At 41.0% G+C, this 23,921-nt stretch overlaps 1 protein-coding gene across 4 annotated transcripts in view; it reads right to left on the bottom strand.

The window, feature by feature from the left end:
* The window catches only part of ATG7 (autophagy related 7), a 342,261-nt gene that overhangs the window by 180,257 nt on the left and 138,083 nt on the right, over positions 1-23,921 (bottom strand). For all 4 annotated transcript variants that reach the window (XM_078442745.1, XM_078442743.1, XM_078442744.1 and 1 more), the window contains 7 exons: positions 21,890-21,980; positions 21,032-21,176; positions 17,589-17,747; positions 10,788-10,982; positions 9,063-9,266; positions 7,261-7,376; positions 2,133-2,208 (listed from right to left, as the gene is read on the bottom strand). In XM_078442745.1, coding sequence (XP_078298871.1) covers positions 2,133-2,208; positions 7,261-7,376; positions 9,063-9,266; positions 10,788-10,982; positions 17,589-17,747; positions 21,032-21,176; positions 21,890-21,980 — 986 coding nt within the window. The remainder of the gene's footprint in view (positions 1-2,132; positions 2,209-7,260; positions 7,377-9,062; positions 9,267-10,787; positions 10,983-17,588; positions 17,748-21,031; positions 21,177-21,889; positions 21,981-23,921) is intronic.

The raw sequence follows: 23,921 nt of genomic DNA, 5'->3' as shown, positions 1-23,921 counted from the left end.
AAAACACAGTTGCATAAATGGACTTACTCCACTTAAAAAAAAAAGAAGAAGAAATTTAAAGCCTATAAATAGGAACCACACAACCCTGATTAATTTTAAAGTTCTTTCTCCACTGTCTTTTTTAGATAGTAGCTAAAAATAAAGGCTTGAAACTTGAAATAATGTAAGCAACTAATCACCCACAAGCACTGGGCTTTTTCCATATATGGCTGGGTTATTCTTCAGCCTTTGAAAAGACTAAATGAAGAGATGGCCAACAACCAAAATAATCCTTCAGACATTTGAAAACGAGGAGAAAGAACTAGAAGAGTCGGTGAATGACAAACAATTGTGAGGCTCAATGGGGGTAAATGACACTGAGAGGGATTAGTTGCCATAGTACTTTAAAAACATGGGCACATGCATTTTGACGCTGGACCCCTTCAATAAAGGGACTGTTTTGCCCTCTGGCCTCAGCACTGAGAAAACTACAACCACCGTGATTTAACATAAAGGACTTAAAGAAGGAAAGAAGTGCAGGGGCATGACTGAAAATTTAATTAAGGCCCTTCTCAGTACGAGATCTACAAAGGAGATGAGGGCACATCTCAAGGTCAGAAGAAAGGGACTGGAGACGTGTGAAGAGGGGAAGTGGGTGGGGATTCGAAGGAGATTCGAGAGCATAAATACAGGGGTCGGCTCTGGAGGGCGGCTTCCTTCTGATGGAGGGTTACTACAGCGTCTTTTGGGTCCTACCCGAAATGTCTCTCTAGAAAGATTAACACATTCATGTCAAATAAATGGCACCTTGTGTGAGGCAGACTGGAAAAGCTGCATTTGCACTGCTTTATGGTTTACAAAGCCTCATAACAGACATAATCCTGGACACGAGGTAAAGCACTTGCTTTTACTGATATGGAAACTGAAGCTTGGGGAGGGTCAGTGACCTAACACAAGGTGTCTGATGGATGTCTTAGTGCAGGAGGGCTGGAGGAGTGACCTGAAGGGAACGCTCCCATTGGGCAGGCCAGGGAAGTTTCACTCACAAAACTTCACGAAGGACACCAGTAGGAATGCAAGTTTAGGTGTGGGTTTTGGCTCATCCACTGCCTGTGTCTGTGGCTTTGGGCAAATAATGTCCTCTCTTCTGATTCGAATCCTCAAATGGAAAATGACAGGGCTGTCCTAGAGGACAGGAGGCAGGTGGTGGGGAGGCAGGTGGAGACAAATGTGGGCTCAGTGGGCTGCTCTCACCCTCAGCTCTGAGCCTGTCCTCACACCCCAAGACAGGACTGTGGGGTGCCATCACCTCTTCACAGGGGTCAGCCTTCCTCTTACACACTGAAATACACGTATGGTGCCTAGAGAAATGACTTCCAAAAAGTGAGATTGGAATACGTCTTCATTCCTCCAAAAAACATAGTAACAAAACTACTGGCGAGGCAACGTGAATTTGAGTTTTCGTTCCACTACTTTTTTTCTCTTTCCCTCTCTATGCGATGGATCTTCTTTCATGATACTTCAGATTCTTTTTCTGAAAAGAAACCCGATTTTTTGACACCTCTAATGGTTTTCCCATGCATACCCAGAAGGCTTTTTATGTAGCTAGGGAGTCAATAATATTAACAAACGACAGCAACAAAAATAGCAAGCAACCTTCACTGAGGGCCTGTGACATGCCAGCGCCACTGTTGAGCCCTCTGCAGACCATCTCTGGTCTCTGCAACTACCACGTGAGGTCAGTATGACTGTCTCCATTTTATACATGGGAAAACTGGGGCTCAGACAAGTTTAGGGATTTGGCCAAGGAAGGCCGTCTTAATAACTGTAGGGCTGGGATTTAAACTGCCGTCTGGCCAGTTCCGAAGTCTGTTCTTGCTTCTCCATTATGAGACCTTTGGTCAACATGCTAAATGCATCAAAGGCTGGATGCTGCTGCTTGTTCATGAATTCTCCTCACGGCCATCCTACAGAATGGGATACCTTGTAGGTGGTCTTAAAGTGAACCCACTGAAACTCAAGGGCAGCTAGAGGATAAGAAGTGTGGAAAAGTGGTGGGCTGAGCTGATGGTGTGGTCAAGTGACCCCAAATGCATTCCCTCTGAGTGCTGGGACCGGGTCCAGAATTATGCCTTCATTTCCAGATCACTAACCTGGTGAGGCACAAGGCCGAGAGAGGTTGGCGGTTCATTCATGCGGTCATCACTGCTGCTGGCAATGGCGTAGCCCCTGAGAAAAGAAAAACAATTGGAGCCACTCATTTAACGAAAGTTTATGTTTGACACCTGTGAGGACAATTTGGCCAGGGGGAGAGCTAATGAAAACCTAATTTCTGCTGGAGGGAAGGAGGAAGAAGAGGGGAGAAGAAGAAAAAAAAGGCAGCATGAATTTTTGGAGTCATAAAGGCCAGAGCTTGTGACCCCAGACAAGCTGCTTAACTTCTCTGTGCTCTGGGTCCATTAACTGCATTAACTATAAAATAGGAACAAGACAGTTATGAGGACTAAATCAGGAATAAGTTGGAAAAACTGCCAAGTGCGATGCTTGGCATATGATAAGTCAATTAAGGTCAACTCCCTGACTCTGAGAGAGAGTCTTGTCAAAAACCGTGGCACCTTTCTGTACTGAAATTTTGAAATGGAAAACTTTCCCACCTTAATTAACTGAGGTGATATGAATGCTACTGTGAGGCAGAACAGTGAGGGATTATTTGGGAAGGAGAATGAATGCACTCCTTCCCGAACAACAGTGAGATGTTTCCTTACGATACAGAAGACACGCGACATAGGACCTGGTTTTGTCCTACAACCAGGGTGAACTCCGGAGAGAGAGAGGTCGCATCAAGGAATCGTGGAATCATCACTCCAAGATTTGGTCCCAGATATGCCCCGTCAGGAGGCCGCACGACACTGAGAAGGCAGGGGTAGCCCAGGGGGATGACGCAGATGAGAGGAAGTAAAAAAAAGCTGTTTATTTTCGCTTAACTCTGTTGCACCCAGACTAGCTACGTATGCCGCCAACACTGTACAGAGGTCGTCTTTTTGATTTTGCATAGAAGAAAAAAAAAAACACCCTTGAGTCATGAAATCAATAGAATATTCAAGTTAATTTCTGAGAATTGGAAAAACAAATCTTTTGAAAATTCAATTCTCTCCTGCCTGTGTTACAAACAGTATAGCAGGGTGATTAAAAACAGAGTTTGGAGCCAAACTGGCTGAGTGAAAGGCCCGTTTTACCACTTACCAGCTATGTAAGTTTCAACAATTTAGCCTCCCTGTGCCTCAATTTTCCCATCAAAAACAGGTCAGATAATAGTTCTTTCCTAATAGGTTTGCTATAAGGATTAAATGAGTTACTCCTGCAAAGTGATTGGAACAGTGCCTAGAACAAAGCAAGCACTATATGAGTACCTGACAAATAAAAACAAATTACAGTGTATTTGTCAGATAGGCAGGTGTAAACGTCCTTTTGGCTTCAGTCAGCCTTCATTAGCCTACACATGGCAGCAGAGCCTTAGACAGTTATGGAGAGAATCTTCAAGTGTTTAATCATTTATTTTCTTTTTTGTTTCCTTTCCTTTTCTTTCCCCCATCTCTTTCTAGTCTTTTCCCTCCTTCCTTCTTTCTTTCTTAAAATTACTGATTTGGGGCACCTGGGTGGCTCAGTCGGTTAAGGGTCTGACTTCGGCTCAGGTCATGATCTCATGGTTTATGGTTCAAGCCCCATGTCAGACTCTGTGCTGACACAGAGCCTGGAACCCACTTCAGATTCTGTGTCCCCCCCCCCCCCAACCTTCCCCCACTTGTGCTCTGTCTCTGTCTCTCTCTCTCTCAAAAATAAATAAACCTTAAAACAGTTACTGATTCTATTTTTTTAATTAATTTTGTCTCACTTCTATTTATTACAAGATGAATCTACTGTTTGTAGGTCATAAAGCAAGGTCTTCTTGCCTGGAGCAGATCACAATTGTGCCAAGTTTTGTATCTTTAATATAACATATATACAGTATGGTAAACATATAGACTACTAAAAAGCCAAGGTCAAGTTGAAGCAAAACACACCAGCCTGCTCATTTCTCTATGCTCACATGCAAGCTTACTACACTATGAGTGTTTAATAAATTAAAAAAATATATTTTTAAAAAATGGTATGGCATTGGTAGACCAGGTTGTCACAATAGCAGAATAGCAGAGCCAAGATCTGTGAGAGGAGAGAAGCCCATGAGGTAAACAAGGCATTTGCAAAAGGGAGCTTTCTGCCATAGTGATTGCCAACCTCCAAAAGCAGTGGCTATAGGATCAGAGGCTGAAGAGTTATATGGACAGACAAATGGACTGGAAGGAAAAACTAGAGTTTGGGGTCTGACAATAAGGAGAAATTATGGAAAATATGCCAGGCTTTGGGCTGGGAACAAGGTGGGCTACATCCTAGGGAATGAATTAGAAATAGAGAAGCCCTAATTCTAGTTCTAGTACTGCTAATCCACTTTGCCTAGCAGTTTGCCAGAAGGAAATGTAAATTACCTCATCTCTGTAATTTTTCATAAAAAATGTCCAGTAGTCATTCAAAAATAACCAAGCAAAACAACAACAACAACAACAACAACAACAAGCAGATTCGAGAAACTGAGGTAAATTAAAAACTAACTGGATATGAGGTAATATGAAAGCATCACTTTTAATTTGTCTTTATATGTAAAATAGTAGGGACACTTTATCATAAGGTATTATAAAAAGATAAATGCTATGTCTTGGATTTGCTTTAAAATAAGCCAGTGGCGGGCGCCTGGGTGGCTCAGTTGGTTGAGCGGCCGACTTCGGCTCAGGTCATGATCTCACGGTCCGTGAGTTCGAGCCCTGCATCGGGCTCTGTGCTGACAGCTCGGAGCCTGGAGCCTGTTTCAGATTCTGTGTCTCCCTCTCTCTGAGCCTCCCCCGTTCATGCTCTGTCTCTCTCTGTCTCAAAAATAAATAAACATTAAAAAAATAATAATAAAAAAAATAAAATAAGCCAGTGGGAAGAGAAAAAATGTGGATAGCTGTATAGATAAATAATGCCTGGCCATATGTCGGTAACTGTTGAGGCTGGATGGTATGTATATATAATGGCATTTATTATTTTCTGTATGTTTTTTCTTTCATGTATGTTTGAGTTTTCCATAATACAAAGGTTTTGTTTAAAAACAAAAACAAAAAAAAAAAAAAAAAAGAAAAGAAAAAAATACCAGGTATTGGAGGAGATAATAGATAACCAAAAGCCAAAAAACAAATAAACAACCCAAAAACCAATAGACAAGAGGAACAGACTTACAGGAGATCCAGATAATGGGGGTATCTGATTAAGGACTTAAAAACACAATTAAGTGTTTTCAAGTAATGAAAAAGATCAAAGTCACAATTTCAGTAGAGATCAGGAAATGTATAAAATAAGATCAAATGGAAATTTTAGAACTGACACATAAAATAATTAAAACTCAGGGTTGCCTGGGTGGCTCAGTCAGCTGAGCTTCTGACTTCAGTTCAGGTCATGATTTCACAGCTCGTTGAGTTCGAGCCCTGCGTCAGGCTCCATGCTGAAGCTCAGAGCCTGCAGCCTGCTTTGAATTCTGTGTCTCCCTCTCTCTCTGCCCCCCAGACCCCCATTCATGCTCTGTCTCTCTCAAAAATAAATAAACAATAAAAAAAAAAAACAACTCAGTGGATGGCTTGACACATCTTAGATACAGAAGAAATAGGAATTAGCAAACTGGAAGCCAAAAGCAAATGGGCAGACTAAAGCAAGGAAAGACAAAGTACTGGAAAATACAGAAAAGAGCATAGGTTAATTCTGATACGTAATCAAAGACTCAAAAGGAAAGAAGACAGAAAGGGGCAGAAGTCATATTTTAAAGAGATAATGGCTGAGAATTTTACACAACAGATGAAAAGCATCAAGCCATGGATTCAAGAAGCACTAGAAAACACAACCAGAATAAATACAGAAGTAGGTATATGATAGTCCAACTTCTGAAAACCAGAGACAATAAGAAAACCTTAAAAGCAACTCAGGGCAGGGAAGAGGGAGAGAAACAAACTGTATCAAAGGAGCAGCAGTGAGATAAACACCAAACTGCTCAACAACAATAAAAGCAGCCAGAAACACTAGTTTTTTACTCTAAATGTGCTGAAAGAAAATTACCACCAATCTAGAATTCTACACTCAGCACAAATATCTTCTAAGAATGAAGATAAAGACATTCTCAGACTGACAAAAAATTGAAATATCTTGTTCATAGCATTCCTGAAGTTAATAATAAAAGGCATTCTTCTGGCAGAAGAGTAATAGCCTCGGCTGGAAGCTCGAAGATGCAAAAGGAAATGAAAAGTAACAAAAAAGGAAAATGTTAGCCAAACATAATGAATACCAACTATATAATAATCTCTCCTGGGGTTTAAAATATATGCATAATTTAAAAAAATTAGTGTGCAGACACTGCTGTTTGCCTATCCAATACCCTTCTCCATGTCTATCTTACCACAACTTTTTTTGGAGAGGTAATATGCCCAAGCAAAACAATCATATTTGTCAGTCTTCCCTGCAGCAAAGGGTGGCCATGTGATACAGGGGTTAGAATCAATGGGTGAGTCTTCCAGGAAAGCTCTTTAAAAGAGGGGAACCTCAGCTAAGCTGACATGTGTTCTTAACTTTAACACAGAAGCAACATTGGAGGTGAAGCAATCATCTGTTGACCACAAGGTGACAAGCATAAGGAAGAAAGCTAAGAGTGGCTGAGTGAATGATAAGAAGGAACTTGAGTCCCTGATAGCATAACAAAGCCTGTGGAGCAACTACGGACTGCCTGCCTCTAGGCTTCTTGCTGCGTAAGCAAAATAAAGTCCCATTTGGCCGTATCACTGAAGATGTCACATACAGCTCAGTGCAATTTCTATCACATGGGATTCATGCATTGTCTTACAAAATGTTCACAGTTAAGATTAAAACCTACTAACAGAATAAAAGCATGAAGGTCCCAAAGGCCCCCACCAAAATGTTTGTTTTTCCTTATCATCAGTTACCAAATAATTCCAGGAGAGGTCAATTCCAGAAGGATGCAGAGATGTAGCCCCAAAGATCACATGACAAGTTCCCCCCAGGCCAATGAATCAGACCAGGCTTTTCAGTCTTGTGTTTTTGAGGACAGAAAGAACAACACAATGCTCAGAAGAGTCAGGCCAAGAAAAGGCCAAGGGAGACACGAAAGCTTTCTTTGTTTAAATAACCATGTCTAAACAGTAAACTCACCCGTCTGGATGCTGCAAAACAGAAACCATCAATTCCACTGCCAAGGCTCCTGCAATCATGGCCAGTCCTGGGCGACTCACAGTGCACTGCTGGTCCAAGGTCCGGTCTCTTGTTGACTACAGAGAAAGAATCATTGATGTGTGCTCAAAGTTCTAGTCCACTCAACTGTCGCTGTTTCAAGCATGAAACTCGTCCATGATAAAGCGATACAACATAACCAGATACTCACTCACTGTGGGCAAAGAACATTCAGCCTCAAATAACATCATCTCTTGTAAGTACCAAGAAAAACAAAACACATAACTTAGGTAACTAAATGAGGTAATATGCTAAAAAGGAGTAATAGTTATGAACAAATTGAAGACTAGGGGCCTAACTGCCTCATACATGGAGTTGCACCATATGCTCTTTTAACTGATTCAAATTCAATCCTCTGTGCTTGATAGCTGAGGAACAGAGACATGGAGAGGAATAATCATTTGAATAGCACAAATGATTCTGCCCTGCCACTCTAACTGAGCCAATGCCTCAGAGTGCCTGTGAGGCAGGACAATAAATAACGTGCCTTTCCTCCAGTCCTCAGTTCCTATGTGCCTCTCACAGTGTGGGCATTGTGTCCCCCTGAATGTGACCCCTGGGCTGAAATACAAGTAGTTTTGCTATGACAGGGCTTCAAACACAAATCGTCTTTAGTTGCAACTAAAGAAATTCTGATCTTCCACCTTTAGGCAAATTAAGAGGTTGTTAGGGATAATTTTGAGTCTGAAATTTTCACCTTATGAACAGATACAACTTTACTCGACCCATAATCCTACTTGTTGATAATGAGGAAATAATGGGACCAGCTGTATAATACCACTGATGAAGATCATAAAGTCAGCCTTCTTCACATGGAGAATATTAATCTTTTTTTCTTTATACTGGGAGGCCATAAAAACCAGTCATACAAAAGAGGTAGGAGTTATTCAGGAACAAGTTTTAAAAGAAGGGGAAAATGAAAAGGAGGGTAGAGAGACACCTATGCTTTGCTTCACTGTGCATGATGATCTGTTGTGGTAAGAGACCATTCCTACAGACTGTGCCTTGTGTGGAGGCACTAACACTATAGGCAGAATCTTACATGTGAACAGTGTACTGCTTACTGTTCAGAGCACTTTCACTTTTGACCCACCTTGCACTATGAGTAGTCAGGGAAAGCATTCTTCCCTCCCTTACTGGGGTTGGCAGATAAAACACAAGATGCCCAGACAAATTTGAACTTCAGATAGACAAGAAATATTTTTTTAGTATGAGCAGGTCTTGAATATTGCATGGGACAAATTTATACTAAAATATTGTTTACCTGAGATTCCAAGTTAACTGGAAAGCCCATATATTTTCACTTGCTAAATCTAACAACCTTATAAGGGGCCCAGCCCGATTCTGCAGAAGCAAAGAAAGCGTAAGAGCCTTATTTGGAATCACCCCATGAGGCAGTGTCCTAGTCTTCAGACCCCTTACTTAATGCTCTCTTCAAAGGAGACAGTGCTTCCAGGGACCAGTCTATCCTGCAGTTTCCCTGCTGGGCTTTCTACAAAAGTGGTTGGTCACTACGTTTATATTAGTGAACAAGGAACAGCTGTGCACAGTTGACGACGCCAATCAAGGGTTATGGTGGGATAATGTCACCCCCCCAAATTGGAGAATTCTTCTCTTTGTTAAAAGCCAATATTTAAATAGTCATAAAAGACAGTCGGGCCTCTTTGCCCCAGTGGACAAGACAGTTGTAGGAAATATTTGGAAGCACAGAGAAATCCACTTACATCTCCTGGGGCCACCACATCATTGCAGAAATAGCAGCCAAGTTTGTAGCCGGGTATGTTGGCAAAAAGCGATGAGCCCAGGAGGTCAGCAGGTGCCACAAGGTGGCCAGGACACAAGTCCCCAGCTCCTTGCTGCTTAGGTTTCTTCAAGCCATGTCTCATGACAACAAATGTGTCAAACCCCAAGGCAGCATTGATGACAAGCTGTGGATTTCAAGGAATAAAAGTCTAGAGTTAAGAGACACTTATATTTTAAGCCGTGGCTAATTTCATACTTGGTCAACTTTCAGAATTTATTTTATAAGTAATTGCGTATGAGTATAATTAGAGTCTTGGAAGCCAATACTAGTAAAAGCTACCCAATACTGAGGATTTATTAAGTGCACACACACACACACACACACAAACCCTTGACCAGTAATTAACAATAATTATCTCATTTGGTTTCATTTAAAACTCCCAGCACACATTTCCAATTACAGATGAGGATCCTGAAAGTCAGACAGAGCAGTCAGCTCACTAACAAGCCCAAGGTCACTTAGCTGGTAAGAGGTAAATGCATCAAACCAAGTCTAGAGAGTTCTCAACCTCATTCTTTCCACCATATGCTATCATCTGACACGCCTACATAGATTTTCTTTTTTTATAACAGCTTCACTGAGATATGATTCACACACTATGCAGATTTTTAAGGACGACTGTTTTCTCATTTGTAATAGAAGAACTTCACACAGATTTTTAAGGACGGTTGTTTTCTCATTTGTACTTACTTATAACTTATTCTGTGGAATTTCTGGTTATAAAGAAAGTTGGAAAATAAAGAAAAACTGTAACAGAAAAAAAAATCACAATCTCATGGCTCAAACACTTATTACTAATAATTTGGGGTATTTCTTCCCATTGTTTTCTCCCGATCTCTCTTTCCCTCCCTTCCTTTCTCCCTTCTTGCCTCCCCTCCCGACCTCCTCGCCCAAACAGATACAAATGTTTATGTGTTTATATAAACAATTTATATTAAATATATACAATATCATATCTTGCTTATTTAACATAATGTGGTATGTTCCATGTTATTAAAGTTTTTGAAAACACGTTGTGCATGGCTGCGTATTATTCCATCACATTTATGTACTAGGATTTATTTAACCATTCACTACTGTTGGCCCTTGAATGTGTCACTGACCAAAGAGTAAATAAGAGCGTCTTTGTCCTCTTGGAGCTTATGTTTAAAAAAAGATTTTTTTTAAATGTTTATTTGTTTTTGAGAGAGAGAGAGAGAGACAAAGCATGAGCAGGGGAGGGGCAGAGAGAGAGAAGGAGACACAGAATCTGAAGCAGGCTCCAGGCTCTGAGCTGACGAAGGGCTCAAACTCTTGAGCCAGGAGATCATCATGACCTGAGCCAAAGTTGAATGCCCAATCAAGTGAGCCACCCAGGTGCCCCTTGGAGCTTATGTTTTAATGTAAGTAGAATATCCCTTTGAGATACAGTGTCTCAAAAGGTTCCTATGAAAATTAAATAGTAAAGAATAACTATTATACTGGACGGTGGTGCGTGAGGCAAAGACAGCACGTACCAGCGGAAGCCCTTTGGCACCATGTCACTGGGTCACACACAGCACATCTCTCTTCTGGAAGGAAGGCAGACAGAGGACACCTCTCCGTCCAGGGTGATGGTACATTAAGTCACAACCAGAAACAAGAGCCCAGGATCCACACACTCTACCTTTCTTTTGCTCGCAGCAATGACGGCAGGGAGCCAGCGGCTCTCTCTGGTGTCCATCAACAGGAACACGACATCATGGCTTTCGATGAGCTGCTCCAGGTGCTCCACGTCTTTGCGGGCCTGCTCCAAGGTGACGCTGGAGAAGTTCACTGGGTGTCCAGGCATGGGGATGCTCATGTTGAACCCTCTGGCATTCTAGGGAAAAACCCAGATACACGGATGTCTGAAGCAAACACAGGTGGTATCTTAGAACCTGTGTCTCCCCATAGCTATGAACATGTAAGTGTGGTCAGTTGCAACCAGAAATTTCTCTGTGCACGATCATGCTGCTTGTTCCTTTTGCTACCCGTGCCCTGACCTTCTTCACCTCTACATCCTAGACTATCTTATCCTGTCATCCCCAGGTCCCTGAGCCTGGATATATATAGCAGCAAGTAGAGACATACGGATCCTAGTTCCAAAGGAGGGAGGCATGTCCATCTGAGCCAAGGAGGACACTGAAGAAAATGGTGCCTTTGACTTTTTCCTATAATCTGAGGCCAAGAACCTCTATCAAAATGCCCTGTGTCTGCCCAAGTCCCCTCTGTCTAGCTGAGTTGCTTCTCCCTACTTCTTCCCAAATTGCCCCCCACCCCGCTGATTTTCTTAGTGCATAACATCTCCAAATAGGATATTATAACAGAAAACATTTGATTTAATAAATTTATGTAAGATTAGTATGACTGACTGTCTTAATCTTCTTAGGGGTATATGCATTTTTAAAAAAACCTCTCTAAACCAAAAACTGTACTTGCTAACTTACAATCAGAAAATCTACTTAGGAGTGTGCAGATATTTGTTTGAGAGGGAAAGGGACAGGGGCTGAGCTGTAGCAGAGTGTGGTACTGAAGTGAAGCTTCATTCCTTGTCCAAAGAAGTTACCTGGTGGCCTGGGTTCTCCTCAGGGGCTTTAGAACAGCTCTGTAATGTACTATTTGTCCCCTGCTGGCCCCACAGTGTCTTGGCAGATTAACAGTGAGACACATATGGGTGTCAGTGAAGTCAGGGACATTAACTGTCCACAGAAAAGAAAGTGTTGTAGAGTCACAAACTACATACACCCTTAATCCCCTGCATAGTGCTGGCCACAAGGAGGAGTGTGAAAACATCAACTTTCTCGTTCATTTGCCAAAACCTGTCACCTACTAGAAAAACAGCTCAGGGGGCAGAATAAGTAGGTCCTTTTACAAAGGAAAATTCTATTTTGTGGATTGTAGCTATTTTCTCCTTATCTTAAACTTTGAACCTAATCTCTGGAATTCAAGAAAGTGACAGTGGTAGTAAAGGCAACGATATTTAAAAGAATGAAAAAAAAAAATGTTGCAAGCAAAGCAGGAAAAGACACCAAGCAGAAAGGACTTCAGAAAGAGCGTTCAAAACAAGTCCAATTTGGCAATGAAAACATTACAAAGACAACTATCTGGACCTCATTAAGGAATTCACTCATTAAGTGTCATGTATATACTCAATACTGTGGTAAACAATAAGCAAAGACCACAGCAATGTTAATACCTTACTGTTGTATTACAATTGACAAAGCATTTGAGAAGATGGTAGCTTGATCTTGGTATTATTTAGGTACATTAGTGACACCAAAGCATAATTAATCAACGCCAATTCTGACCTTTTCAGTAATACAGATCCATACCCGCTTTACTAACCTAAATCCTTCTCTGCTTGCTAAAATTGCAGCCAGCAAGCCTCTGTAGGACTGGCTCTCAGCCCACCATTTGGTCCACACGCCTGAGGCCGGAATTTGGCAAGTTTCAACACAGCAGTTTTCAACCTTGGCTGTGCATTAGAACCACCCAAAGAGTTTTGAAAATTCCTGATGCCCAGGCTTCTCCCCAGACTATCTCAACTGGAATTTCTGAGAGGGGACCCTGCCATCAATATTTTCTCAAACTACCCCCATGATTCATATGTGTAGTCAGGGTGAAGTATAGTTTACAGAAGAGTGTAATACATAGATTTTAAGTGTACAGTTGGCTGTGTTTCAACAAACTGCAGGTGAACCACTGTATATACCTTAAGACACAGGACATTTTCATCACCCCAGAATGTGCTCGTGTGCCCCTTCCCAGTCAATCCCCACTACTCCTCACCGCCACTGGGACAACCACTGATGCAACCACCTTTTAAACCCTAGATTAGTTTTTGCCTATTCTAGAACCTCATATAAATGATATCCTATGGTATACATCTGTTGGTGTTTGGCTTCTTTTGCTCAGCATAATGCTTCTGAGGTTTGCCCATATTGTTAAGTACCAAGAGCATGCTCCTTTTTGCATTGTGAAAATACCTCGATTTGTTTATTCAATCTCTCACTGACAGCTATTTGGGTTATTTCTAAATTTTGGCCATTAGGAACAAAGCTGCTATGGACATACTTCCATAAGTGTTTTAGGGTATATACGTTTTCGTTTCTTTTAGGTAAACATCCACGAGTGGGATTTCTGGGTAATTAGGTAGGTGTAGTTTCATGAGAACCTGTTGAGCTGATTTACAAAGTGGTTGTTTTAGTAGCAGGGTTCTGGTTGCTCCACAGCCTGACAACATTCAGCCTTGTCAGTCTTTTTTTTTTTTTTTTTTTTAATGTTTATTTTTGAGAGACACACAGAGTGTGAGTGGGGGAGGGGCAGAGAGAACGGGACACACAGAATCCGAGGCAGGCTCCAGGCTCCGAGCTGTCAGCACAGAGACCGATGCGGGGCTTGAACTCACAAACTGTGAGATCATGACCTGAGCCGAAGTCGGACGCTCAACCAACTGAGCCACCGGGTGCCCCCCTGTCAGTCTTTTTAACTTGACCCACTGCAGTGAGGATAGTGATAGATCTCCATGGTGTTAACTCATATTTTCCTGAGACTACAAAAGTTGAGCGTTTTCATGTGTGCCCTGGCCATTTATAGATCTTCACTATGAAATCAGTACCTCCACAATCTGTCCCCCTTAAAAAAAGACTTGTCTGTCCTTTTATTACCGAGTGGTAGAGGTTGTTTATGGATTCTGGGGAACAGCTTCTCGCCAAATAGACCTACCCTGTAGGGTTTTGGCCACCTTTTTCATTCTGTTAATGGCACCTTTTGAGAAGCAGATGTTTTAGGTTGTGTGTGTGTGTGTGTTTGTGTGTGTTTTATGTTTATTTTGAGAGAGAGGGAAAGAGACAGAATGAGAGAGAGAGAGGCAAAGAAGAGGGAGACAGAGAATCCTAAGTATCTCACAGAACAGAGCCCAACTCAGGGCTTGATCGCATAAACTGTGAGATCATGACCTGAGCCAAAATCAAGAGTTAGATGCTTAACCAACTGAGCCATGCATGTGCCCCTGAAAATTTTAGGTTTTGATGAGATCCAAGCTACCCATTTTTCCACTTATGGTCAGTATTTCCTGGGTCCTAGATAATCTGTTTATCACGAGAGCACTATGCTGCTTTCTGCTGGAAGCTCTGTGGTTTAGCTTTTATGTGTAGTTCTGACCTTACTGGGGTGTCACCTAAGGGCTCAGGGTGTTCATTGAGGGAGCTCCACTCTGGATAGGTGAGTCTCCAATGTCTCATGGCCTTGGGGTAGCTCTGAAGTCTCCATTCCACTCACAACAGATGGTAGTGCTTTTTTGCCCGGCTTTACAGAGTCATGCCCTGAACACATGTGACTTGAGCTGGTCAAAGGTTCAAGATGCTATCCAGACCCCTCCTCTGCTCAGTTCCTGCATGTCTGATACTCTGTCCTGCATGTTTCAGCCCCCTTAGCTGCTCTGAACTCAGATCTCAGTTTCTTCAGCTCATCAAACCCAAGAATATCTCCTTGGGCTCCTCATGGGCTCTAGCAAAGGCCAGAAAGTACCTCCACGCAATGGGCTGGGACAAACATTCCTTCTTTCCCTTCTGTCTAGGACCATGGCCTTTCACTACTCCACTGCCTGGAGAGAGTCATTTTATATATTTTACCCGGCTGTGTAATTGTTTATGATAGAAGAGCTGGTCCAATACCATTTACTCATCAGGGTTGTAAACAGATGTCCAGAGTTGGGTTTTAAAACCTCTGGTGTGGTTCCACAATCCTACATTGCCTTGTATTTAAAAAAAAAAAAAAGGTAATTTCAAATATTTATTTGATTTTTTAAAGGTTACTTTGTTTCCGACTCAATTAATTCAACCCCGGGATTAGACAGGGTATTTGTAGCAGAGCAGTTCTTTTCACATCTTGTTCACTTAGGACTAGCCTGTGTCTGTGGCCTGGTGTAAGGGGATGAGTAAGTATCTGCTGAATGAAAAAACTACACCAAACTGAACATACAAAGAAAATGCTGTAAGTCTGGGTAATTGGCAGGTGAAATAGTTTCACAAGTACTTTGCAGGAAATGGATGGATTACACTAGTACTTCAATGGGTTCTGTACATTATCTATTATTGCTTACAAGGCAGGAAGGATGAAAGTATAAAAACCCTGGCTCCTGGCCTCCAGGACTGAATAACCCAGTAGGGAAAACACAGTAGCATAATGTAAGTGCTGAAGAGGAGGTTCGACCCTGGTAAGCTGATGGTTTCAAGAAAAGGTGAACTTGATCTCAAAGGCCCAGCGTGACCCGGCCCTTGCTTCTGCCCTAGCCCCTTCTCTGTCTTCCTTGACGTCAGTGCTTCCCTTCCTGGTTTTCCTTCAGTTCCACAGAAACACCATGCTGTCTCCTGCCTCAGGCGTTTGCAGACAGCTCTGCCACCCTTCATCTAGCTGACTCCCACTCACTCATCCTTCAGGACTTAGCTTCCTCAAGGGAGTCTAGCTTAGGTCAGGCTGCCTGGTAAACGCCCTCACAGAAACCGAGCTCCTTTTTCATGCACTTAACAATTACAACTGTTTACAAAATTAGGTGTTAGGGACCATGTACCCCTCTGGACTATAGAAGCTCCACGGAGAGGAGAGAGAACTTTTCCTGCTTGTGCCCCAGTCCCTAGCATACGGAAGGCCTGAAATATTTAATAAGTAACAGAACAGCTGTACAAATAAATAGGGGGGACTGCATTGGGTCACAGACCATTTGGGCAAGGAAAAATTTCAGGCAACTAGAAAGTAGCTGAATTCAGATTCAAAGCCAGGTCTGTTTCAGCCCTGAGGGGAGCTCATAACACTCTCCAGTGACAGACTGGATTATTCTTCCCAACTATGCACTGCCTCCCACTAATAGAATGTCTTTGCCCTTTGCCAGATGACTTTGCAGGACCTCCCACTAGAACGGCAGAGTATTCTGACAAACCCCACTGACTTTGCGCTTGGCCCTGTGACTGGCTTGGGCATATAAATGGAAGATGCTACACTGTGTCACTGGTGAGCTGAGGTTTTAGAGGTATAATAAGTTTTCACCAATCCTTTTACACTCCCACCTTCTACCAGAAGAAGAGCATGACCCAGACTGTTGCTCTGTAAGCCCAGATTTTAAAACAATGACTTACAGAGCAAATTGGAACCTGACTTAAAGCCTGGAGTCCAGCCTAGCCCAGCAGCTAAGCTACAGTCAATCTGCAGACCTGGGAGCCTGAGATAAATGCTTATAATAACAAGGCAGGGAGAGGTTAGGACTGTGTGATATGCAATAATGTGGCAGAAAGCTAACTAATACGCCTCCTCAATTGACAGCATTGTAACATTTTTCTTTTTGGCCTCTAGCACTTAACTGGATACACAGTGGGCGCTTAATCATTAGTGTTGAATTAAACCCAATAAACCATGCTCCTCAAGATTGCTGGTGAAATGAACAAAACCATCAATGTTGCTTCTTTTCAAGCAAAAGATTCTGAAATTAATGAATATAATACTGAGTGATTACACAGAAAAACTTTGAGAAAGTGGGCTATCTTTTAGCTGAGGCCGAGAGCCTCTTGTGGCACTAAGTGGTAGCAGATGCTTCGGAGATACCTAATCTAACTTCTGTCAGACCAACTGATTAAGTGTGCAAGTTGCAGATTCTCTTTTGTGGATGACCTCAAAAAAAAAAAAAAAAAAAATCTTGCCAGATTTTGAATCAAATGAGCTAAATGACTTGTCTCTTATTATCTAGTATGTTTTTAAAGGGAACAGTCTGATTCAAATACAAGCAGCTCAGGTAGCCACATCATCCTTCTGTGTGGACTTACATCCAATTTAACTTCATAAACCTGTATTCAGTAACTATTGAGTATTTTGGTGATGAAGGAAAAATAACATCCTGTATCTGAGCTATCATAAATCCCTTTCGGGGCACCTGAGTGTCTCAGTTGGTTAAATATCCGACTTCAGCTCAGGTCATGATCTCACAGTTCGAGCCCCACGTCGGGCTCTGTGCTGACAGCTCAGGGCCTGGAGTCTGCTTCGGATTCTGTGTCTCCCTCTCTTTCTCTATCCCTCCCCCACTCATGCTCTGTCTCTCAAAAATAAATAAACATTAAAAAAAAAATTAAAAAAAAATAAATCCCTTTCAAACAAAGCTGGATATAAATATATGCATACTCCCAAATTCCTCAACTTAAACTCAGGTAATACTTTGCCACTCACAAAAACATTTTCTCACTCTTCATTTTATTTTCACAATAATAAACACGAGTTTTGTTTTGTTTTTTAATCCCCATCTCTGAGATAAGGAGAGGCTTAGCCATATGATGAAGGCCCAGGTAGTAAGTGACAAACATCTGACTCTCTTTTACCAATACCACAGGCCCTCATTCCCCAAAATTAAGCACGGAAAGCTACAGGAGAAAACCTCCAACATTCCCGAATAGCATCAACATACCACTCCAGGGAATATTTTCTGGAGCCGCTCTGCTGCAGCCAGGGCCTTGGGCTTACCACCTGCTAGGCAATCTTCAAATTCATAGAGAGGCTGCCTCACAGGATTGGAGTAGGAGATGTTGGCATTGTCCACAAATGTGATGTGTCTGACACCCCAACCCTGCATGGAAACAAGAGATCATGGTGTGTTTCTGATGAACATTTCACAGGGTGTCTCTCTTGCAACCTATAAAGAGGTTTAGTTTTGGAATAGCTTGGGAATCTCAAAATACAGGAAACTTTAGAAACTGAATTGTGCAAATTCAGTTTTTGATTAACAGAGGGCCAGCTTCCTTTAAAAGACAAAAATAATTATATACCCAGTGCCTAGTTTCCTGCAGTAATGAATCTAAGAAATGTCAGAGTGGGTCTAATAAGTCATTATTTTTGACAGTGGCACCAGAGAAAGAGTTGGAGGTGAGTCCCATGAGAATTGTCTATGTTGCTGTCTTAAAAGAATTAGCGATAAGCCCCCAAATGTCCTTGCTTTCCCTTAATGAGTAATTAAATATAAATAACAGCTCACATTAAAACTCACTTAAAGCCTGAATTAATGCCTCAGAAAAATGACTTACAAGTTATTTTCTGTTGTATAACATCGCAGAAGATTTTGTACTACTGAAGACGTAAAGGGCTTGTTAATATTCGGTAATACAGGGGACAATTCTATATTCTCTCAAATAGTTTGCATGATTTCATACACTTTAATTATAATTCCTTTAAAGTATTATAGAACCACACAATTTTAAACTGAGATGGCATCTCTAACATCCTTAGTCCAACTGTTTTGTTTCACAGATATGCAAAGTGTAGCCCAGAAATCACTGAAGGTCATAGATCTGGTTAATGGTGGGAAGGGTTGAGATCCTGAGAGTTGCAACCAAATAGAGATGACTGCTTTCTGGAGGGTGGGGTGTAGTGTGTGCATTTCAGCATATCATAAATAGGCACAGTGATCGAAGAGAAGCCCCTGCCATGATTGGCTACAAAGCTAATTCTGCTCTCTTATTTCAATAGCCTTCCATTAGGGACTCTGAAACTCAATTAAACTGACGGTTCCCAGGGGACAGTCAACTAGTACTCAAGATTCATTTTCAGGGTTGAGAATGAAAGGCCAGAATCCATCCTTTCAAAAGCATAGTTTTTACATTATCGGTTTTGAAAGCCCACTGGTAAACTTAGATCTACTCATCCAGTTTTGTAAGTGACTTTCATCAGCTAAGCAACCTACTGTGGAGGTGGAATAAAGACAAGGACAACCCAAAAGTCACTTGTGCTTGGTTTGAGGACATTTACTTCTCAAGTGTTTTTACATTCCTTAAAGCAATGCTGAGAGGACTGCAAGGAAGGCAGTCTGGGAACATACTGGGCAGTGGGAAGAAAGCCAAATAAATTACAAACATACTATGGGTTAGCCACATGTGAGTGCGGGTTTGCACTTAACTTTTGGCTTCCTGGGATGCTACACGGTTTAAACGGCTAATCTGTAAAGATTAAAGGAAACGATAATACTCATTGAAGAAAATGATAATACTCAGTGCTGGTGAGGATGTGGAGATGAAAAAACTATTGCACGGGTTGAGAATGTAAACTGATCTAATTTTTCTGGAAAGCAATTTGGCAATATGTGTCTAGAATCTTTCAAATGTTCATATCTTTCAACCTACTTGTAGCAATATATCCTAAGAAAATAGTTACAGCAATCTATCCTAGGAAGTAATCTGAAATATAAACAAAAACGCTCCACAACATAATTTATAGTTGTAAAATATTGGAAACATATTAATGCCTACCATTAGGGGAGTGTCTCAGTACATTATATTCATCATAGAAGAAGGCATATTCTAGTCATTAAAAATGCTTTATAAGCATCACTTCTAATGACATGAGAAAGTGTTTACAAGGGTAACAGATAAATTAGCAAGGAGCATTATTATAAATCAAATAAAAATTTTAAATATGTATTTAACAAACATTGAAAGGAAATAAGTGAAAAAGTGGTAGGAAAATGGGTATCTTCTTTTCCTGCTTCGTAACTTTTATACTTTACAAGTTTTCTATAGTGGGTCTCTACTGACTTTATCATTTTTAAAAATATTAAGAAAACCTAAGCACCTAATTATGGAAGCCAGAAAAAGAATAATAAAATAAATTCCACAAAGAGAGGAAGATATTAATGAAGATAAAAATAGATGTTAATGAATCTGAAAGCAATACAAAACAAAAACAAAAACTATAGAACTAAAAAATAAATCAAGGACTTAGCCCTCCAAAAAGACTGATACAGTAGACAAGGCTCTCTGGCAAGTCTGAATAAGAGAAAAAAAAGAGAAAACATACACATGCAACATTAGGAATGAGCAAAGATTTTTAAAAAGATAAAGAGAGTTTTAAAAGATGCTAAGAGAATACCATATGTATTTTGTGTCAATTAATTATAAAATCACATGAATAGAATAAAATTCACAAAGGAAACAAAATTAAAGACTCACCCTCACTAGTAAAAGAAAAGCAAATTAAAAAGTCATATATGTTTCTAAAAGTACAGGCTCGTAAAATGTTTTGGGAAGGTGATTTAGTTTGAAAAAAACCCATATATACGTATTGTATATTGTATATATATATAGTATATATAGTATATAGTATATAATATATATATATTATAGTATATATAGTATATATTGTGTATAGTATATATATATGTATGTATGTATGTGTGTATATACTATACATATATATATATACACAGTATACACACATATACATATAGCATACACACAATACATCCTCTCTAACATAATAATTCTACTTATAGGGATTTCTGCCTAAACAAATAATCCCATAGATATGTAAAGATCTAAAAATGTTCATTTCAACAGTATCTCAAAAAAATATGCTGAAATCGAAATAAAGTGAGGGCAGAGTCATACAACAAAATACTACATATACCAAATACAGAACATATAGAGAGCCACAATTATTTTTCTATTGAGTTAAGAATAAAAACCTATTATAGACAGTATGCTATGATCCAATTTTTGCAAATATAAATAAATGACAGCAAAGGTGACAAATGTCCCTCTCTTTATTTGCAAGTGCCTATGAAAACGTCAGGGAAGGACACACTGTGTACTAATCTAGGAAGTCTGCTGAATTCTGGGAAGTGGGACGAGAGGAAGGTGGAGAAAGACCTTCTGTTTCTACTTTGTGATAAAAGTATGAATTCCTTTTATAATTAAAAAGATAACTGACAAAAGAAAAAAGAAAGGGAAAGAGGGAGGGAAGAAGGAAGGATGGGAGGGAAAGAGGAGTAGGTAACTCTGGGAGGAGGAAAGCAATCTGGTATATTAAGATAAGAGGAGAAGCCACAGCTTCAGAGGTACCATTTGGCCCCCACAAACTTACCATCAGTGTCCTAGCGACATTACAACCCAAGGTGCCGGCTCCAAGCAGCAGACACTTGACAGACACAACCTTGTCTAAGTCCAGAGTAGGGACCAATCTCCAACACATCAATTTGAGATTTAAATCCACTGATGACTCAGCTAACCTAGAAAATGACAGAATTATTTATCCATTCAGTCACTCATTTATGCCCCAATCTTGTCTTAAAAAGATAGAAAGCATCTGAATAAGAAAATGAGGACCAAATCCTAACTAAGCAAAATGAGATCACAGGGAAAATAAGATGAAGCTTGAGGGCAACAGCGAGGAGAAACAGCACAGCACAGCACGTGTGCCCGTGTGGATCTCCGTAACTGCTACCGACAGGCCACAAATCTGATACCGAGTCCCTAGCAGCCAAAGTGAAAATGGAAGCATGACCACTTAGAGGAGCCACTGGCCCCTCAAAAAAGGGTGCACTTTTATCCCTTAAATACAACACTAATTTCTATGAAATATTTCTTATAACGTCCTTCAATGTAGGCTAATAGGATGAAATTAAAAGGCCACGAATAAGGACTACAAGGTAGCAGGTATCTGTAACTAACTAGGTTTGAGAGACTCAGATCAAAGCAAGAACAAAATTTATAATGTCTAGAAGACCAGATGAACTGTGTGCCCTTCAGGACCTCCATCAGGTGGTTAATTCTCACAACCACACTTAAATCAAGTCAGGCAGCAAACAGTGGAGTAACACTCATTGTCAATGTGAATGGTACCCCCTGCACTGATGTGAGCGACGTGGTTGGCCTGACAGAACCTGCTGTGTGTCCTCATTACCAACAGTCCCCTTGGGAGAAAAAAGCTTCCAAAATATACCTTTTAGGGTCCATACATTCACTGAGGTTCACCATCCTCGGTCCCATGCCGCCTTTCTGGTTTTTTTCCCATCCGACTGCTTTGGGACAATCTTAAGGCAAATAAAGTAGTACGTTTAATGAAGGAGGGATGAATAAAAACATGTAAGTCAAGTGGCAAGATGGCGCACACATTAAGGGACGTGAATTTGCATGTACTTGAAGCAGTTGCTCAACACCTTCCTCTACTACCAGGACCCTCGCTGAGAGACCAGGGTTTTCCTGCAGAGGGGCTTCTGAAATAGCCCTGGAGTCTGGCCTGAGCCGCCTCAACTTCTGCAGTTCCTGGGAGCTGCTCGAAAAAAGACAACCCAACTTGGGATAGGTATAACCTGGTGCAAGGCTCTCTTATCCGCGGAAGACCAGCCAGCATGACTGCAGCACACTTTCTGCTGAGCTTCCCATCAGGATTTGAACCTCTACGTTCAGTGCATCCTTTCCGTTCCTCATCCTTACCACAGCACTCTGCTCCACCTCTCAACCCTGTCTCCGCACACCTATCCTGTCCCTTTGTTAAGCTGCCCTCTCCTTTAAGCTCATCCTTATCTAGTCAGTCTTTCCCCTTCCCTGACTTCTCTCTTCTCTACCAACTTCTTTTAATCTCTGCAATCGGTGCCTCTGAATTTCCAATCCCAGTTCTTGAAGTGTGCTACAGGCAATGCTGTGTAGCAGCACTGGAGGATAAGGATCCTGTGGCTGCTCTATTCTATTATTACAAAATCCTCTTGTAAGTCTCACTTTCTTACCTTAATGGTAACCTGACTTCCTTGCTGGCAATCTGCTAATGGGGGGGCCATTCACTCTATTACCCTCTTCACATCTTAGGACCTCTGTTACTCTCCCTTTCTCACCAAGTACGTGAGATTCACAAGAAAGCCTCTACTCTGTAACAGGGAATTCACTCAGTCACAATCTACCCTGCCAGCGTCCCCTCCAGTATCTGCCTTAAGTAACAGTCTTTGAAGGAACAGAAACTCCTGGACTTAAAGATGTACAGGACTACTGGGAAGAAGTCTATGTTTCTAATTTGTATTCTGGTGTTCTTTGGCCATTCTCCTACTTTTAGATGGCTGTCAACACTTCTATTTTCCTTTCCTTGGGAACTTTTCCACTTTTGACCTTAGTTTTTAAAAATAGTATTGCTCAATATAATTATGGGACCTAGAAGGTGTAGATTTCCTTGACACAATCTTTCCTTTCTGCGATAGGATGACGAAGGGAAAACCTTGGGGCCAACTATCCTCGAAAGCTACTTGGGCCCCAGTATGGCTGGACATATCATTCACAGTGAGGAGCCAGAAAACAAATGTCCCTTCCCATTACAACTCAGGCACTCTGATGCACACATGTGTTTTTTTAATATAACAAAAAATTAGAACTGATGTAATAGATTTGAGTTCTTAAAAAAGGTTAAGAGTTCAAAATTCTTTTTTCTGGGGAAGGAGTTCAGACATGCTACTAATTCATATTTTGTCTGCTTTTCTCACTAGTCTTACATTTAATTTAAAAAAAAAAAAAAATGCATCCCTAACATATAGCCAAAAACTTGAAAAGAACTTCAAACCACACAGTCTAGTTCTGCAATTAATAACCCTGGCCTAAGCTTTCTCCTGTTACAGATAAGAAGTCATGGTACAAATAAAATCTCATTTCAAGTGAAAACATCTCTGTTCTCAAAATGTTACAGCCATTTCTAAGAAAATTAGATATACCTTAAGCTTATTAATAATGAAAAAAATATACTTGATCTATCCTATCTGCCTCTATATAAATCACATCCATAAGACATGCCCCAAATTAATAGAAAAACATTTTGTTTTAGGGGAAAATTAGGTCTTGTTTTCTCACAGGTGAACAATCAGGAGGAGAACATCAAGGACATGAAATGAAGGATCTCCCACTCTCTGCAGAGTCTGCTGCCTCCTTCTGCCGGCTACCAGAATAATTTTTCTATCAGCAGTGGACAGTGGGCTTGGCCATACCACGAGGAGCCA

This window comes from Panthera onca, chromosome A2, assembly GCF_046562875.1.
Source record: "Panthera onca isolate mPanOnc1 chromosome A2, mPanOnc1 haplotype 2, whole genome shotgun sequence".
In the NCBI taxonomy this organism is placed as follows: domain Eukaryota; kingdom Metazoa; phylum Chordata; class Mammalia; order Carnivora; family Felidae; genus Panthera; species Panthera onca.
The sequence above is the reverse complement of the archived record's forward strand: the minus strand, read 5'-3'. Positions and strand labels throughout refer to the sequence as shown.